At 37.7% G+C, this 19,031-nt stretch overlaps 2 protein-coding genes across 5 annotated transcripts; both read right to left on the bottom strand.

Annotated features, from left to right (window-relative positions):
- Positions 10,759–13,202, bottom strand: LOC18789804 (very-long-chain 3-oxoacyl-CoA reductase-like protein At1g24470). Its single transcript, XM_007223961.2, has 2 exons — positions 12,314–13,202; positions 10,759–11,163 (listed from the first exon to the last, which is right to left on the bottom strand). The coding sequence occupies exons 1-2, from the start codon at positions 12,958–12,960 to the stop codon at positions 10,845–10,847; spliced, it is 966 nt and encodes a 321-aa protein (XP_007224023.1). The 5' UTR covers positions 12,961–13,202; the 3' UTR covers positions 10,759–10,844.
- Positions 13,759–18,813, bottom strand: LOC18789612 (regulator of G-protein signaling 1). 4 transcript variants are annotated; one of them, XM_020555531.1, is made up of 13 exons: positions 18,665–18,813; positions 18,059–18,265; positions 17,186–17,963; positions 16,470–16,590; positions 16,286–16,349; positions 16,092–16,176; positions 15,804–15,877; positions 15,532–15,723; positions 15,300–15,388; positions 14,961–15,199; positions 14,555–14,679; positions 14,286–14,407; positions 13,759–14,181 (listed from the first exon to the last, which is right to left on the bottom strand). In XM_020555531.1, the coding sequence occupies exons 3-13, from the start codon at positions 17,260–17,262 to the stop codon at positions 14,014–14,016; spliced, it is 1,356 nt and encodes a 451-aa protein (XP_020411120.1). In that variant the 5' UTR covers positions 17,263–17,963; positions 18,059–18,265; positions 18,665–18,813; the 3' UTR covers positions 13,759–14,013. The 4 variants fall into 4 exon arrangements, with proteins under 4 accessions (XP_020411120.1, XP_007223362.1, XP_020411121.1 ...); XM_007223300.2 differs by having other exon boundaries at positions 17,186–18,265; XM_020555532.1 differs by lacking the exon at positions 17,186–17,963.

The following is a 19,031-nucleotide window of genomic DNA, read 5'->3' as shown; positions in this document are numbered from 1 at the left end:
CAGGTACCCTACCTCTAGCCTTGGTGTATAGAATTTACTATAAAGTCACAGGAACCAATATGAATTTTCAAGCCCTTAATAAGACTCTAAAAGACCACACTTTGCTTATTCAAAGTAGTAAAGCCGATGCTAATATAAGAGTCCCCCATACAATCAAATGGTCAGAAGTCACCCTACCTCTAGATTGGAGACTAACTATAGAAAATCAACCCAATCCGATCCAACATAATTTGAATAATCTAGATTATATTCAACAATATTTAGATGGTACAGTAAAGATAAATTTTGAAAATTAACCCACAAGTCCTCGGTCCAAATACAACAGCTCCCAACACTTGGTCAATCCCTTAGACATATGCTTGCCAGACATTCCTTTGCAGCCTCCTCCTCTACTCTGGAAAGAGACCTAGAGTTAGAAAAAACGTTAATTGATTTAATCTTAGAATCTTTAAGAAAAACCTCCCAGGTCAACCATCCTTGTTATGGTAAGAAACCAGTCAAAGAAGATGAAAAATCAGATTCCCCAAATTCCCCTACACAAACTGATTTCGAAGCCGAAGCCATTCTAGTAGATAATCAATTACGAACCCTTAACAAAGAATTTAAAATTCATTGAAAAATTTTAGACAAACATTTAAATGCCCCAGAAAATTTAGAAAGAATGAATAACTACCACACGGTCTACCCGAATAAAGAACAAAGATAGCAAATCTTTAATGAATAGAAAATTTTTATGAAAAATACTAAGTCAGAAATCTTTTATCTTGATTTTTTTGAAAGCCACTACATGGCCAAAGAATTAAGAACTTTAACACAAGAAAAATGGAAAAGAGAAAATAACACCGAAGCCACAGCCAGTCATCCTCCAGCAGAAACGATAATCATTGATCATAAAAATGTTAAAATCACTGCCAGTCCTTTTAAACTCCCTGAACAAAATGATAAAAAAATTAGTTGAGAAAAATAATTATACAAACCAAATACTAATAGTAATTGGAAAACAATTGGATAAAATAGAAACGAAGATTGACAAAATAGTCCCTCAACAGATATCCCTTAAGTCTCAAAAAGAAATACCTTTAGTAAAATTCCTAGATCTAAAGGAAAACCCCACTCTCAAGTCAAGTCCCACAATGGAGAAAATTGAAGAAATGCTTGAACAACTAACTCCAGTCAAAGAAAACCTGAACCTTCTGGTCTTAAGGTCTTAGAATCCTCCATTCTAGCCAATTTGTCTGACACCGAGTCTATCACTAGTATTGAAACAAGTTCTAGTAATATCTCAAAAATTGAGAATGCCTTTAAAAATGTAGAAATAGATAATAATCTGAAGCTTAATAGATTAAGGAACAAAGTCAATCCTACTAGTCTAAAAAAAAATTGGTATCCCAAACCAACCCCTCCACACATTCAGTTTGAGGAAAGAAATTATCAAAGTCAATTCTCAGTCTCATCCGATAAATTATACAAATGGAATATTGATGGCCTTTCCGAACAAGGAATTCTAAATAAACTTCAACATATGTCTATGGTAGCTAATAGTTACATCACCAATCACAATTTAAGGCTGTCAGAAATTGTTCCTTTGTTAGAAACTGGATTCACTGGAACCCTACGTTCTTGGTGGGATAAACATTTAACTGAAGAGTCAAAACGACATATCACACATGCAGTCGAATTAAATGAAGAAGGTCTCCCTATTTTTGATGAACGACTAGGAAAAGGCATAGAAGACGGAGTCAATACCTTATTATATACGATTATCGAACATTTCATAGGAACACCTAGTAACACAACAGCCAGAATTCATAACCAACTTAGTAACCTTAGATGTCCCAAACTAAGTGATTTCAGATGGTATAAAGATGTCTTTATTTCTAGAGTCATGTTAAGAGATGTTAGTAATCAACCATTCTGGAAAAAAAATAAAAAAAATCATTAACGGTCTTCCCAATCTGTTTACCCATAAAATACGAATAGTCTTAAGTAATGGCCAAGACCATATAGATTTTGATAGTCTAACCTACGGTAATATTATTAGTACAATTAACCAAGTGGGAATGAAAATGTGTATTGATATGAAAATAGGTAAACAAATTTAGTCAGAAAGAAATTCAGCCAAATATGAACTAGGAGACTTTTGCAAACAATATGGTCTAGCTTCTATTCCCCTATCTAGAAAAGTCAAGACCAGGTTCAATGACCGACAAACTAGTAAACGTAGACATTACTCATGCAGAGAACAGTCCTCTAGACATAATGATGAATTTTATGGTAAAAGAAAATTTAAACCGAGAAAAAACTGGTCAAAAGCCCCCAGAAAAGACAAGAAAAGTAACTTTAAGAAAAATACAGATAAAAGAAAAGTTGAGTGCTGGAAATGTAAAAAAATGGTCATTATGCCAATGAATGTAAAATAAAAGACACAATAAAGCAACTTAAAGATGACATCCAGAATGGGACTGTGTTATCTGTTTATTCACATTGGAAGTCATGCTTAAATGTTGGCACTGCATCTACAATAACCCTACTTGCTAAGGACAATATCCAGGAATTTGAAGTCACCTTTGATTATGTTGTTTGGTGGTCAAAGGTGCATCACTTTGAATCAACAAAGTCAAAGACAATCTCAACTGTAGGCAAGTCGTCGTCGTTATCTCAGCCAAAATCTTTTAAGTCTCAAGACAACAGAACTTTAGTTCATAATAAATCCATACGTGGTAAAGCGCACAGAGCTCATCCAGAAGTTGAAGGTAGTTCTACTACTCCCACGCCTCGAGTTCAACACCCACTGCCAATTGATGTTCCTCCAACCTGGGTCCCTAATGATTTAGGAGAAACATAAAGTGTAGAAGATTCACATGAAGATTTCATTCCCCTTCTGTTAACGAATTCGTAATTTGAAGCGAGGATATATAAGTAGCAATGAATACGGTGAAGTCAACTTCAAGCATAAGAAGACAAGTGTCGGATCTCTCTATTGCGATATGGACATGGCATACCCGCTCGATGACACTTTTTTATTTGTGATTCGTCTGATGTTTCGCAACCAGTTCTAATAGACGAGGTACAAAATTTATTTCACCTTATGCCTTTTTTTAATCGGGAGAAATCTTGCATCATGTTCTTACTGTGTCTGAGCTTGTGTGTAAAGACCCAAACCTAAAATTCATATTTAATTAGTAATTTATTATGCGGAAAGACAATTTTGCCCTTTGACTAGTTGACTTTTTGACCGAAAAGGAATTTGACAATTCCACATACACCGTTGCGTAGAGCACGACGACACGAGTTCATAGCCATGAAGTAAGCTCGAATCAGAGTTTTAACGAAGAAAATACGATTGAAATTTCACGAGGGGCAAAACGGTAAATTGGAAATCAGAATTTTTATAAAAACCTCATCTCTCTCTCTCTCTCTCTCTCTCTCTCTCTCTCTCCCTCCCGTCGCAAACCCCCTCCCCCGACCGTGTTTTTGTTCGATCACCATCGCCGCCACAGACCACCGCCGGCGACGAGACCGGTGCCGTTTGAACCGCCACCATCTCCTCTTCCCTTCCCGACCAATCTCCGCCCGTGGAACCGCCGGCGCTGGCCGGAAACTGAAGAAAACCGATCAGTGTTGACAGAAATTCAAACCCTTCGTTCTCCTTCAATTCTCCTCCAAATCTTTCGAGTAAGGTATGGATTCTCATCTATTTTTCGTGCTCTAGTTGATGCTTGGATAGGTTTTTATCAATTTTAGCCGTAGATTGCCCAATTTGTAAATTGAAATTCGGCTGATTTTCGGCCTCCGCGTTCGGCCACTTCCGGTCAGTTTTTGGGGTTGGTCCAAGAACAAAAGTGGTTCCAAATATGGTGTTATACCTAGGATAGGAGTTTGGAGCCTTGGTTTTGAGATTTTCCGGCGATGTGTAATCGCTTTGGACACCCACCGCTGCCGCCCTGTGCGGCGGCGCGTGGGCGAGTGTGGTGCCATGACACTGTGTTCTGATGCGATCCTTAGGTCGTCACGAGCGCATAGGAATTTGCGGATCTCAATTTGGATACCGTTTGAGCCTCGAACGGATTTTCCATATTGTGCGATTATCGAGTTCAATACTGTTGAGCCGTTGGATCGTAATCAATTTTAGATATGTTGTTTCAGATAATTTTAGAAACGTGTAGGATTCGACGGATTGTGAATCGGATCTCGGATACTCCGAAAACGCGAACCCTAAGGCTAAGGTTTAGAAATTATGCGATTACACGATCGTGATTAATCCAACCGTCCGATTGACACCAATACCCTCAGGACATGTGTCCTAAATATATTGGACCTTCTGGAGGCATCCGGATCATATTGTACCCGTGGGGTTCCGGATTGACTTTTTGGACTTTAGCGCTTTTTGAGTCCCAAGATACTGCTAAACTATCCCACGTGGAAGGAAAGCGGTTATGGGCATAGGGATCACTTTAAATTGACGCACGTACTTTTAGGAGCCGGGGGTTGGGTTTTTAATTTAATACTATATTGTATTAATAGAATATTATGGTCATTGAATCAGGCACCTGGGCACCAGTTGACCCGCAGGAGGGACCTTCAAGAGGTCCAACGAATTCGGACTATCAGTGAGTGGACTCCTTGTTTTAATAAATGAATTTAAGCAGTTCAGTTTCAGTTATCAGCTGTTTTATTATGTAAAATATTTTATGTGGCATGCTGCCGAGTGAAATGTCTTTTAAAGCATATAGGAACCGGTATTCTTGTTCATTATCAGATAAATGGCAGCAGAATTTGAAAAGTTACAGAAAGTTAATTATTCACAAGATTTTCTTCAAAACTTTATATTTTCTTAAATCACCTTGTACCCAGTTATTAAATGTTGCCTTCGGTTTATATATGTTGCCTTCGGTTTAGTCAGCATGCTTGACAGTTGCCCCACGAGTTCCTTGGTACTCGAACTCGTGTGGAGCGAGTAATGCGTATAAAGGTGGACTACGGTTCCCTGAATCCTGCGAGTTGCGGCTCGGACTGACCTCGTGTCACTGAGACCTGCGAGTATGTGTCACCCATGGTGATGCAAGGAATTGACGGATCTAAGGATTTGACGGAAATAGGGGTACACCTAGGTGATAGTTTTCAACTGTTTTCAAATGTATAGTTATATACATGCATTTATTTCAGAAATATAGAAAATAAGCTAGTTTGCATACCTGTTTTTACAGTGGGGTTAGTATGTTCATATAGTATTTTCTAAACTTTGTTTTTGGGTCCACTCACCTTTTTTGTTGTTTTGCGCCCCCGGCAGTAGACGTGCACAGGAATCCACCACCGGACCACTTCCCATCTTCCGCGCCTTTCTTTGATGTAGGAATTTGTTTTGTAAACAGATTCACTCTTTTGTACATTTAGTAGTCGCTCTGATGTTTTGCCCTACACTGTGATTTGAACTGTTGGAATGTATATATACATATGCTGGCAGTTGGTTGTATATATGTATACTTGTTTGACAGGTGTGAATGTTTTGGTATTGAGCCAGTTACAAGGGAAACTCTGCCGGTTTTTCTGTAGAAGTCAACCTTGTTATTTTATCGTATTTTGTATCGAAGGGCAAATAGGTCTTTTGTGCCCGACATTTGCCAGGTGTTGGACACGCACAGGGTCTGACTCGGATTCCAAAGCGGAATTTGGATCGGGTCCTGTCATTGTGCCATTTAATCCTTTGCCTATTGAAAGGGTAAATGATACTTTGCACCCGATAAGTTGTTCAGGTGCTAGCCTAAAAGGTATTATTCAAATCTTTGTCACTATCCATGTTTAGAAATCTTGAAGTCTACCTGCTTAACCATTATTCATCGATCAATGTAGGTTCGCTTGTGCAACAACATTTATCAAAGTCGGCTAATCAAGCATCTACCTTTGAAATGTGATGTGGGGAACCCAAATTAGGTGTCGCAGACAAAACCCTTTGCAAAGTAGTTTGCGTGTTAGGAACCCAAATAAAAAGCATAATCTTGAAGGCTTCATTAGAACGGCTTCATTCATTCAAAGATGAGCTTGGCAAGTTGTTTACTAATCTTGACAATGTGGGGGCAGATGTCTCATCTTTACGAGTTATGATCGATGCACTTATGGTAACCGCAATTGACTATTATTCTGCACACTCTACTTACTCCCAAAAGCTATCTCCAGAGGTTCAAAGCAATCGTTTAGCTGCTATTGACTCTTCACTTTCTATTGCTTTGGCTCTAGCTGAAGAGGTTCATCAGTTTTCCATACTTGAGTCTATTAAGTCTGCCAACACGCATTAAGAGTGCGTTAACTAAATGAATCACTTTTGGAAAGTGATGCACAATTTTCACATCATCATGGTGAGGTTACTCGCTTGAAAGAGGATAAGTTGGAGTTGAAGGAGCTCCTGTATTATCAGCTGCCGGTGATGAGGCTTTAGATGCACTATGAGTTTTTTTTGAGAGATTGCATAATGGTTTTAAATACTTGTTTTGGGAATAGCATTTTTTGTTGTTGTTGTTGTTGTAAACTTTCTTTGCTTTGTTCATATTTCCTTTCGAACTGGTCAAAGTATTGATGTTTACTAGTTAACTTTCATAATGAAATAAAAATATTTTTATATTTCATTATTTCTTTCAAATGGTTCGGACTGATGGAGAAACCCTTGTTTTTATTTTGATGTGACTGAATTTGGAGTTATTTGTCCAAGCTGCCCACGCACCCTTGATGAAAAAGGATTAAGTCATCACGTAGTTCAAAAGGATTTTTTTTTGGTCCCCAAAATTTTGCTTGAGCCACCCTTTCGAGTTTTCAACTCAATGGACTTTAATACACTCTAAGTTTTGCTCGGATCGCCTTTTCAGGTTTTCAATCGAACTTTTGCTTGAGCCTTTTTGTTTTTGTTTTTGGTTTTTGTTGGTGTCGTACGCAATTTAGGCTCATGCGAGCCAAGAGCTTTGTATTCACTTTATGCATATAGTATCATTTCAAGAACTTTCCATTGATGGGATTGACTCTTAAGCAGTCCTCAGCCACGGTCTTGTAAGCGCCACTTGTATATACTTCTTGTACTACATAGGGCCCATCCCATTTCAAAGTAAACTTACTTCCAGTTTTGTGTGCTGTGATGATAGGTCTATGTAATGCAAGGACGAGATCTCCTACCAGAAAAGATCTAGCGCGGACTTTCTTATTAAAAGCATTCAAAAGCCGAGCTTGATAACCCTCTAAGCGTTGTTGTGCTTCGAGTCTCTTTTCGTCTAATGCTTCCAACTGTTGGAGACGCACCTTCGCATTTTCTTCATCAGCCAATCCCTCTTGTATGACCATCCTTAATGATAGAATTTAACTTTCTAGTGGCAAGACTGCTTCCACGCCATACACAAGCGATATGGTGTAGCCTGAGTAGGCGTCCAATATGTTGTTCGGTAAGCCAACAATGCTTCATCTTGCCAGTCTTTCTTGGTTGTTTCGACAACTTTCTTCAATAGGTTACAAAGAGTTTTGTTGAATGTTTATGCGAGACTGTTGGTCAGGCATTGTACATTAAAGAGTTGCGTTACTTGAAACCAAAATCTTCACACAGTTTATCCATCAAGTGGTTCAAGAATGGCTTTCCATTATCTGTGATGATGTAACGCGACTCACCATATCAATGAATAATGCTCATTTTGATAAAGCTCACTACGTTTTTTTTTCTTCACTTCCTTTAGAGGCACAGCTTCTGCCCATTTTGAAAAGTAGTATGTGGCTGCAAGGACCTAAGAATGATCGTCAGAAAATTTGGGTGCTATTAATCCCACCACATCAAGACTCCACGCATCAAATGACCAAAAAGTAATTGTGGGAGGCAACGGCTCCGGCAACTGCTGTATAAAGTTGGCATGGAATTGACATGTCTGGCATTTCTTCACATAATCCATGCAATCCTTAACCATAGTCGGCCAATAGTAGCCCATCCTCTTTATTTGAAAATATAGCTTTGGTCCCGATTAATGAGCTTCACAAACACATGAGTGAGCCTCCTTCATTGCTTTGGATGCATCTTCTTTTGCCAAGCATCTTAGAAACACGTATTTGAATGAGTGACAATAGAGAATTTCTTTGTAATAAATAAAGCGGTGTGCTCGACGCTGTACCTCTGATCGATGTCTCGAATTATCAGGAAGTTTCCCATGTTCAAGATAATCAATTACAGGTTGTCTCAAGTCGTCAACGTCAATAGAAAACACTGAGATAACGTTGACTCCTTCTTGCAATGCTCCAAGTGCTAATGGCATGACCCAATGATAGCAAACTAGAAGATACACTGCTTCATCTTTTGTCAATGCCAACACCAACATGGCAGCAAGATTGGCTAAGGCATTCACCATTTCGTTATCCTTTCTTGGTATATGTTCTAGCGTCACGAAGTCAAACTTTTCAAGTAACCACGTGGCCATTTGGTGGTATGGAATCAAATCATCCTTCCTAACCTCGTAATGGGTCAATAGCTGGTTGATCACTAATATGGAGTCACCATACACTTCTAAGCTTGATATCTTCATCTCCATAGCCATTTGCAAGCCTATGATCAAAACTTGGTATTCTGCCACATTGTTTGAGCAAAGCACATTTAAGCATAATGAATATGGTAGTATGTGTCTCTCAGATGATACAAAGACTACGCCAGCCCTTGCCCATCTATACGAGCCGATCCGTCAAAGAACATTATCCAAGTAGGAAAAAGTCAGCGAATAAGACTTGTTCATAGGTTAAGTCATCTGAAATTTCCCAGTCTCTTGGAATTCGATGATCTGCTAGAAAGTCTGCAACAGCTTGACCTTTAACCGTCTTTGCTAGAGTGTAGATGATTTTGTATTGATTAAGAAGTAACGTCCATTTGGCCAAACGCCCTGTCAAGATTGGTTTTGACATAACATACCTCAGTTGGTCAACTCATGCAATTAGATGAACTGTGAACGCTTGCATGTAGTGCCTTAACTTTTGAATAGCAAAAACAAGTGCAAGCCATGTCTTTTCTATAGGCGTGCAGTTTAGTTCGGGACCAGTAAGAATTCGACTTAGATAGTAGAGTGCCTGCTCTTTATGTGATTTATTCTCTTGAGCCAAAAGGGTTTCGATTGATCTGTCTTGAGCTACAATGTACATACGAGTGGCTTGCCGGGAATAGAAGCTCCTAATGGTGGTAAACTCGATAAGTACTTTTTTAAGCTTTCAAAGGCATTGTGACAAGCTTTATCCCAAATGAACATGACATCCTTTTTCATAAGACGATTGAACGGTTGACACCGCCTTGCTAAGTTTGAGATGTATCGTTGAATAAAAGCGAGACTGGGAATTCCTATTCAATCCAAAAAAAGAAGCATATATATGACACTTAGTCCTAGGGTTCCATGACCAAAAAAAAAAAACCTAGGGGTTCAAAAGAATACCTGCTGCTGTGTTCTACTTATGTTCTACTAAAATAGAATTCCATCGTTAATACGCATAGTAAAGGTAAAGTCCTTAACCTTACTCTTCACATTACTCAAAAGAGACTTATGAAACATGTTAAAACAGCTCTTCGCAACAAGATAGAGAATGAGTTTCTAGCAGATTCTATGATTATCTACATTGAAAAAGAACTTGCTGACAGTATCGATTCAGATGTAATAACAAAAGATTTTAATTCTCTTAAGGATCGTAGGGCACAACTTGAATAGATACACTTTTAATTATGTTATTGAACATATATTTATTTTGATCATATCAATTTTTTGTTATTGCATTTAATATGTATTTGTTTTATGCTAAATCTTATTGAAAATTAGTCATAGCTATGAATTAGCGTGGTTTACATGATTTAATGTCTATTTTTATTTTAGCTGTTGTTTGTCATGTTGGATTTTTGAACTTAATTCTATGATAATAGTTATTATCTTCACTCAAAAAATTTCATTTATCTACACTAGCACCTGCCATTTTTCAAATTTGTACCAATAGAGTTAAAACCACTGCAAAGGACAAGAAAGAACAGAAACCACCTCCACAGCAGAGCCAGCAAGAGAAAGATCTCCTTCCAACAGACATCAAGGCAGAAAAATCCCCTTCCACCATCCAATAGCATATATATAAAAACATGTCCAAACTCTTTTGAACAATAAGCAGCTCAAAACTGCTAATATTTTACTGTTTTGATTGGTGCTTGGTTTATTAAAATATGGTCAATATTTTAACATGACAATCAGCATATAAAAGATGTTATTAGTCTTTCTTTTGTAACATAAACTTGTTGCTAAACAAAGCATGATGCCATTATTTAGATTTCTATGTCTATATAAGTAGTACCATCTTTCCTACATATTTTCACGACTTTGTACACATTTCACATGGTTTTAAAACTCACAGCATCGCAGGAGCACCATTACTAATAACTACTATTTTATCACAAACCTCCCCTCCCTCACTCCAAATAACTAAAAACTAGCAAATAAACAAATACGGAGATTGGAAAATAGGCTTCCATAACAACTAAAGGCAATACATAATTAAAAAGAGTTGCAATAATCTGATATTTTAATTTCAAATTTGGCCTTTATATATATAGAAACAAAGTAAATTTAGGTTTTACCCATAAAAAAACTTTCACTTTTGGAAAAAGCCAAAGCTTTTTCAAAAAAGACAGAAAAACCTCTCAACTGTCAAACCAAAGACATGCAAATGTAAAGGATTCCTTAGGAAATCAAAAAAAAAAATAAGGGCAATTTTGTCTATTTTGGCTTCTTTTAAAAATTTTCTCTCTCCTTTGGACTTTTCCAAAGTCTCCCTAGAAACAACATAGAAATTAGTAGTAATAGCTAGCTAGCTAGTTATGCATGGTGTAGCTTGGCCCTTCTTTTCAAGCCAATAGAGAGGCGCCAAGCGTCAAGAAGAGACTCAGGGACCAAGCTCCCCAAGCACCACTGAAGAGAGTGAGCCCAAAACGGTGTGCAGCGGGCCTCATACCCAATGCGCCGAATCGCTGCTTTGGCATACGCATGTGGCGTGGGTATGAATAGAGATGACCTCTCGATGGATGCCACCTTTGACGCCAGCTTTGTTGCTACGTATAAAGGCACCTGACTCTGCACATCAATGCCATAACGCTTATATTCCACGTGGAGGGATCTTGACAATTGGTCCACATAACTGCATAGGGTTAAATAAATATGAAATTTAATTTACTTAGAATATCTACAATCATATTTTTTTTAAAAATATATAAAAATTATTTTAGGAGCTCTCTATAAAATTTAAATTCCAATTATACTCTTTAATTTAGGGAGTCATAAATGTTATAACTCTTTTTTAATTGATCCATCTCTATTAAAAAATAATAAACATAAATTAAAGGTTTGAAATACTCATTAAATAAAGCAACATTAAATTATAGGGAGCCACTAAGAGTCCTTTCTCTCTCTTCAGATTTAGGAGCTCCTAGAGATCTCCTTATTTTATGAGGTGGATAGGGAGCATATTGGAGTTGTATTTTTTCAAATCCTTTTCAAAATTTGTTTAAAGAAGTGGTTTAGGGAGCCTATTGTGGATGCTCTTAAAAGCATTTCCAAAGAAGATGTTAAATTCAACATAACACTTTTAGCATGTAGAAAAAATAGATAAGACTTGCTCTAACCAAAATGTTAAATTCTAGGTGGAATAACATTTATCTCTCATGCTATTATTTTTGGCTCTCTGACTTTGTGATGTTATTTTATTATTTTATTATTATTTTCAATTAATGTGCCTAGAAAGTAATAAACCAATAAATACTGTGTATCACACTAAAAAAAAAAACTATGTAATATAGTAATATTTTAATTTGACATGTCGGTGGAATGTAAAACTCTCTTAACATATAAGTCATCAAATTCAAATTTACAATGTTTGATATTTAACATTTTCCTTAGAGATATGCTCTTATTATAAACATGCGTTATTTTTTTCGTTAAGTAAACTAGGAGAGTGACATTAAAATATAATAAAATATCTTTTTGGTTATTAAATTTTTCACAAATTGGTTACCAAGAAAAAAGGGAAGAAGCCAATATTCACTTTATAACCAAACATTTCCATCGGACGGGACTTATTTAAAGAAAAATAATGATACGTCTATAAATTGTAAATGTTGAGTTATACACTAATTATTTTTTTTCTAAGTGACTAAGTTGAAATTTTGTGTGACGAAAGAAATATTTCACCCTTTAATAAAAAAACCAATCCAATTAATTGATTATTTACACATACAAAACCCAATTAACCAATTAATTAATTATTTACCCCTATAATAATGTATGCTTACGCTTTGGTAGCGGCGTAGACGGTGAAGAGAGGATGTGAGGGCACGACAATGCCTGCGCCGGACCCAATATTGACAACGGCACCTCTCTTCCTCTCAACCATTCCTCGTAAAACCGCCATGGTCACTCTGGTTGTGCCCTCCACATTCACCTTTACCACATTCGTCCACACTTGCTCATCCACCTCATGCAAAAATCTAGCACTTGGGTACGTCACCCCAACGTTGTTTATCAAAACGCCGACGTCCAGCCCTCTGATCTCCTCCTCTAGCAGCTCATTCATACCACCCAAGCTACCGACGGAGAAGTCGAAGGCGATGGTTTTTATTTGGGTGGTGGGATAATTTGCTTGGATTTCTTTCGAGACTGATTTGAGCTTGGCCGAGTTGCGGCTGACTAGGATTAAGTTGAGGCCTTGTTGGGCAAGTTGGTAGGCGAAGGCTTTTCCTATGCCATCGGTGGCGCCGGTGACCATAGCCCATGAGCCGTATCTTTTGAGGTTTTTAGGGGGTCTGAGGAGGACGATGAAAACCCAGTTGGCCAGAGAGGTGGCTTGTTTGAGAAAGATGAAGAAACCTAGAGATGAGAGAAGGAGAAGCCAGATGGGTTGGTTTGTTAGGTGATGAATGCATGAAGAAGAAGGTACCATTTTTTTTTTTTTTGGAATTTTGGGTAGAAAGATGAGGACTTGTTGTGGGAGATTTAGAATGCTTTATTATGGGGAGTTTGGAAGGAGAAATAGAATAAGCGCTTAATTATTATGGGGTGATCATTTATGATGAGAGAGAGAAAGAGAGTATGTTTGTGTTATGTATAAAGTTTAAGAGTTTGATTTAGGAAATTTGATCTTTTTATCTGTTAGTTTAACTGTTAATTTAAAGGGATGAAAGTGAGCAGAAGAATGGCAAGTTTTAATTACTGAGATCTTGTGAATATTGTGAGGCCACGCTGCTGCTGAAAAGGGCATGGTTTGCATTTACTTGGGGCAATTTTGACGCAGTTCGATCCCAGTCACGTTGGGGAGATGAACACCATAAAGAGTATTGAATTGACAGCTAACAACTAATACAGTAGCAAGCTTTATTGTTGTCGTCTGGACAGGACAGAACCTGCTCTCTTCTCTTTTGGGACAGGGCTTTTAATTTCTTCTTTCTTTTTCCGTCAAGTTAACGGGCTCTTTTCTAAAATTACAGTTAGGTGTTGGAGTTGTGTTATTTCCTTTTTAATTTCGGTTAGGTGTTTGGTGAATAGTATTATTTAACAGCAGAAGTTGTTCCAACCGAACTGCTATAAATTAATCTCATTTATCATTTTGAGCTTTGATGTCAATTTTGCCTGGCATTTTTCTTATATTTAACATCTCCCTTATCCTGAAACTTGAACTTGGATACTGGGATAAAGTTCTCATGCTCTCTCTTCGTAACTTCTAAACGTGAAATGCAAAATGTTAAATACAGATCGAAAATGTCATGAATTAAAAAAGACTTCAAAAGATAGTGAAGCCCATCTATAAAAGTTTATGGGATGTCAGTTTTGAGACAAATCCGTTTTGAGATTTTGAATGGTTGGAAATAGTTTACCTCTCTAATTCTTGTCATTTCAATAATATGTGAAAAAGTTCCTATGTACGCAAGTGACGCTAATTAAGCCCGTCTGCGAATCAAACACATTTTTATTTTGATATGGCGAGTAAAGGACAAAGTCATGGTTCTTGTTCTTGGTGAAATGGATCATCGACACCACGTACAGAACTCAACCTGGGAGTGGGAGAGTTCCAACTTGTCATCTGTTGTAGCTCATGCGATCTCAAACTGGCTTCTTCTTTGAACTTCATGAAGTAAGTGGATGACCAGTAATCGTTTGCCAAGTTCTTCAGCAAGAGGGTAAAAAACGAAAGAAAAAGAAGAGCTTAGAAATCAATCCAGTCAGTTAAAAAACAAATACAAGTTTGGGAACCAGAAAATTTCATCCTACCATTTTCATCAACTGTATCAGCTCATTCAATGCATCATTGAACAGATTTGGCTGTGCCAGATTGGAAGTAGTCAAAATCGCTTGCCTGCTTCGGTGAGAAATGTTCACCTCCATTGTTGCACCTGTATCATGAAAATTGAAAGACATGCCCAACACACTTACAAGACTTAACTCCTAGCTAGGGTGAGGCTAAGGTTGAAGGTAATGCATTATGCATATCCTTAAGCAACACACTTAAAATAAAGGTTCTTATTGACGAAACCACAAACCTGCAGTTATGTACTTGTCGATGATATGTCGTGCCATGTAAATCCTTCTTACAGGGTCATCCACTGGTATCTTACCAAGTTCATGCACTTCCTCGTAAAAATGCACACTCTCCCCTGCCAAACAACTGTGATTAAGAAGAAAAAATAGAATAAAATAAATACATTATGTTGCACACAATCAATTATGTTATTTCTTATCTCAATAGTCCCTAAAGAAAAATAGATCCCACTGGAAGTTTGTGATAAATTAATAAACGATCTTTGAAGGTTCCATTTGTCTGGATAAAAAGCATTTTCAGTTAGCTTCTGGAGAAAGTCTTCTTCTGTACTCAAGGGTAGTTTCTGCATAAAAGTTAACCTCGCAAATGTATTTTCAAAATATGAAACTCAGGGAAGAACAGAATACCTGTCTGCAAAGGACATGAAGGACTGACGGAATCTTTTGTTCATAAGCAGTTTATCAAGTGGCTCATTAGGGTCTATCACTGGTGCTGGTTCCCTTGGTAATAGTAGTCCACTGTTAGGTATACCCAGAGCCTGACCCATTGTCTCAAATGCTAGGGGTTCCCTTTTCCTCAAGCTGATTTGCGATAGAAGAGGTTGTGAACTTGATATCGAAAAGAAAGATAATACAAGAATGCTTGCCTGTAATATATACCTTATAAATGTTAGCAAAACACACAAGTTGGAAGACTTCTATACCAGTTCAAAATATGCAAAAGTACTACCAGAGGATAAATCATACCGTAACTAAGAGCGTAAATCTAGAGACAACTTGAAGCCATGAGATATCATCATGAATTTCATTCAAAATGTAAGCAGCAACCCATACTCCTGGAAGCAATAAGGAGAACCAATTAAAAGCAGGGTCAACAAGCTGTAGACCACAGTGGTGTAGAACCAATTACAGCCCCGTGATTGGAAAAATCTAAGTATATCATTTCTGAGTAAACCAAAAGAAGATCACAGTGGTGTACCAATAGAAGAGGCTGAGACAAGTATTCCCTGCCAGAGGTCTCTAAGTTCATCAAACCTGAACTCTATATGCCGAACAGCCCCCGTGAACCCAACCAAAATGGCAACATAGATTGCGTGAAGGGACACAACTGGGATGATCCACTGAGTCCCCATGTGGCATCGATAATTTAGAGGCTTCTTGATATGCATAACTATAAAACATACAAGAGACATTGGGTAACAGGCAATTGGAGTGGATATCCGAAGTATAAATTATTTCAGAGACTCTTACGTGCAGCCCCCGCAATCCATGGCAAGAGAATTAGTGGAAGGAAAATATAAGATCTGATTGGTGGTAGACACCTCCTGAAAGATTGATTGCACATAAGTGGAGCACATAGGTTATCCACAATAGTCCAATACAAATGCAACCTAAATATCTTTCTGAATTGGTTTTAGTTAATATAGAGAATGTCCAGCAGCTTAAATGTCTGATATACTTGATGAGTTGCAGCCCAATTGTAATATTGAGATTTACAATCTAATTTTAAATTCTCAACTATGTAAAACGTTTGCTTACTTGACAAAAATGTAATACAGCTGGAAGGCCTGTGATATGCGACAGCTCAGTAATAAACCAAAGCCAAGTGGAGCTTCAATCCAGACTGAAAGCAAAAGATACTTTAAATAGTACACAAAACTAGAAGCATTCGCAAATAAGAAACTGAATGAGTAACTTTAAATGTACGAGTCATGATAAAGGCAGTGAACAACCTGCCCACGCATAGCAAGACTGCCACCAATGTCTCTTTTCGAATTTCAGAAAATTGACAGACATCTGCATAAAACATGCTGTGCTTTTAATGTTAACCATAGATCCCCATAACACAACTTATAGTGATCTAAGTTATCAATAACATTATTTATGGACTATTGAACATATAAATCTATGATGTACCACAATTGACAACAGAAGGTTGAAGCTGGCAAAAATTTGAATAACTGGAATCCAAAAGCTACTGCGTTTCGGTAGAGGAATCTTGTGAATGGCAAAGGGCAAGATTAACCGCGAAAGAAGCCTGAAAGAAACAAAGTGGCCAATAGGAAAGAATCAGAGTTAGTCTATTGAGAGAGGTTTTTCAGCGGAAAAGGATAATAATCAGAGAATAACTCAGACCACATGAGAAAACAAATCAGCAGTAACTAATACCTTAGTCTTAATTGGTTTGACATGGTTTTCCACATCAGAATAGTACAACTTAGGACGATATTTTAATACCTTTGAACATCATGTGGGAACAATGAGGTCAAAGAATTTTGCTTATCAAACTTTGAGAATCAAATTATAGTTCTTTCCAGACTTATTTAATCAGAGAAAGCTAAAGGATACAAGGACAGTGTGATTGCCCACAAATTTGGATACTCTACCAGTAAATTTCACATGGAAATTTTAAATCTTTTGTTTGAACTGAAATTCTCTCAGAGACATAAACTCAAACAGACACCCAGCAAGCAACATGTTATAAGATTTCATCGAAACAAATTTCCCATCATTAAAACCATCAGACCTCAGAAGCCCAAAGAAAACTCATTTGCAAACAACCAAGAAAACCCATTGAACTGTGATGATTTAATCAGATGGAGACCCACTAGAACAAGAAAAAAAAAACTTACAAAATGAAAAAGACGGCAGATATAGCGATGGCTATGTAGTCGCTGGCACAGCCACCATACACTGCACAGCTTGCCATTTTCTTTGCATTTGAGGAATTTTGGGTTCACCCAGTACGTTTTAAGATCTGAAATTAGAAGAATTTAGGACGCCCGCCATCCCAAGGCATCAACTTCAAGGTGTGTCCTTTTCTGGGTCCAGAGGGGAGTTCAATCGAGAATGGCAGAATGGCATTCCCACATAATGTTTGACCAGAAGGGAACACAAGGTAACATCTGCGGTCTTTCGTGGACAAAATCGAAGACTTAAAAAGTGTGCAAGTGTACACGTGGCTTGTTAGAAATCCATCGGATCACTGTCTTAAAAGACGCACAGAACAGAAGAGAACGGACTGATAATAGTTTTTATTTCTTTTTCATTTTTCTCTGGTTATAGAAATCGTTGAATGGTGGTCTTGCGTGAAATTAATCGTGTGCTAATCAAACCATAGCTGCTACTGCTTCCAAGTAAGTGCAAATTAAGTTTAGATTAACCAATTTGAGCCCATATTGGCTATTTCAGATCATTCAGCCACACCCAATTTAAGTTGCATCAAGAAGAGATTGGGCAACCCAAAAAAATATATTAGAATTTTATTACTCAATCTTCAATGTACATCATTGTCCTTGAAGAAAAAAAACAGCCAAACAATCAATATTTAAAGGAAATAAATGGGGAAGGAGAAAAACAAGAACATCTCTCGCTCTCTTTCTTGTCTTAACCACAGCAAAGCCATTTGCTCTGCATCCAAAATGTAATTTACAGTTGAGATTCAATTCAATAGGTTAATTAGACCAACACATTGTTCACTAAAACCTATAATTAGGCATGCATACCTTTTTGGGGTACTTATATTTGTCCTCCTTTTTACGGGCATCATATTTGTCTGGTGCTGCCAGAATCAATGGAGTTCTAGCGCCAGACCTTCTGTCATCTCTGGCCTTGTTGAATATGACAGTATATCCTTCAGCTGAGGCAGGGTCGTTGACATCCCAGTCGCCAAATTTTGGTAGAGGGCGGCCTAGAGGCATGGCCTTCTCATACTGCAAATAAATAAACCAAACAAACTACCATTAACCATTGAACCATTGAGCCTAGAGGCATGGCCTTGTCAAGCAGCAGCAATGTCATTCCTTCCTGTCATGTGATAACAATTTCCTATACCACAAAAGCAATAATCTTTTTGCAATTTGCAAAATTATGTAGCAAATGTAATAATTATCAGCAAATTACATGATAGAACAAGTGGTGGTTGGTTAGCACATAAAAGTTAAGCCAAACAAAGCGAGGGAAAGTTTGCAACAGGGAGAGAAGAAAAGCAGAGCACCATTAATTAAAAACATTGCAGAATGAAAAAAAAGGATCAATTTTTAACAAATGCAGTTGACCCAACAGAGAATATTAGGAAAGAAGAAGAAAAGAGGATAAAAAACAGAACTTACAGAAGGCATGATTGGCAGAGAGAATACAATTGACAGAGATGGCAGAGAGAATCTGGGTAAGGAGAAAAAGATAAGTGTGAGATAAAGAGAGAGAATCCCCTCGCCTGGCTTCCATTATAAAGGCATAATAAATAAATAAACAGCGGAAGAGAACAAGGTCGAAAGACTCGGAATTTCCGAGACTGGCTCTCTCTAGTAGGTGCAATCGTCTCGGACGCGGGAACAAACCTTGCCGTTTGAAAAAGCGCGTTCTTGGTCAACGCGGCTTCTTTGTTTTCCTTATTTGATAGTTTCTAAGGTTGGTGGTGGTGCGTTGGAAAAACCGTGCGTAAGCGCGCAGCGGCTTTTGGAACTTCCAAAGTTGTAT

Source organism: Prunus persica, chromosome G1 (assembly GCF_000346465.2).
Source record: "Prunus persica cultivar Lovell chromosome G1, Prunus_persica_NCBIv2, whole genome shotgun sequence".
NCBI classification, from domain to species: domain Eukaryota; kingdom Viridiplantae; phylum Streptophyta; class Magnoliopsida; order Rosales; family Rosaceae; genus Prunus; species Prunus persica.
Note: the sequence above shows the minus strand (reverse complement) of the source record. Positions and strands in the feature narration are given on the sequence as shown.

What these genes read in the sequence shown, in the direction of transcription:
- LOC18789804 (XM_007223961.2), bottom strand. Translation starts at nt 12,960, where the DNA reads ATGGTACCTTCTTCTTCATGCATTCATCACCTAACAAACCAACCCATC. An exon ending in GTCTACGCCGCTACCAAAGC is followed by an intron (nt 11,164 to 12,313) that starts GTAAGCATACAT and finishes AACCCTATGCAG; the next exon opens with TTATGTGGACCAATTGTCAA.
- LOC18789612 (XM_007223300.2), bottom strand. Translation starts at nt 17,262, where the DNA reads ATGGCAAGCTGTGCAGTGTATGGTGGCTGTGCCAGCGACTACATAGCC. An exon ending in GTCTTGCTATGCGTGGGCAG is followed by an intron (nt 16,177 to 16,285) that starts GTTGTTCACTGC and finishes TTTTGCTTTCAG; the next exon opens with TCTGGATTGAAGCTCCACTT. An exon ending in TGATACAGTTGATGAAAATG is followed by an intron (nt 14,182 to 14,285) that starts GTAGGATGAAAT and finishes CTCTTGCTGAAG; the next exon opens with AACTTGGCAAACGATTACTG.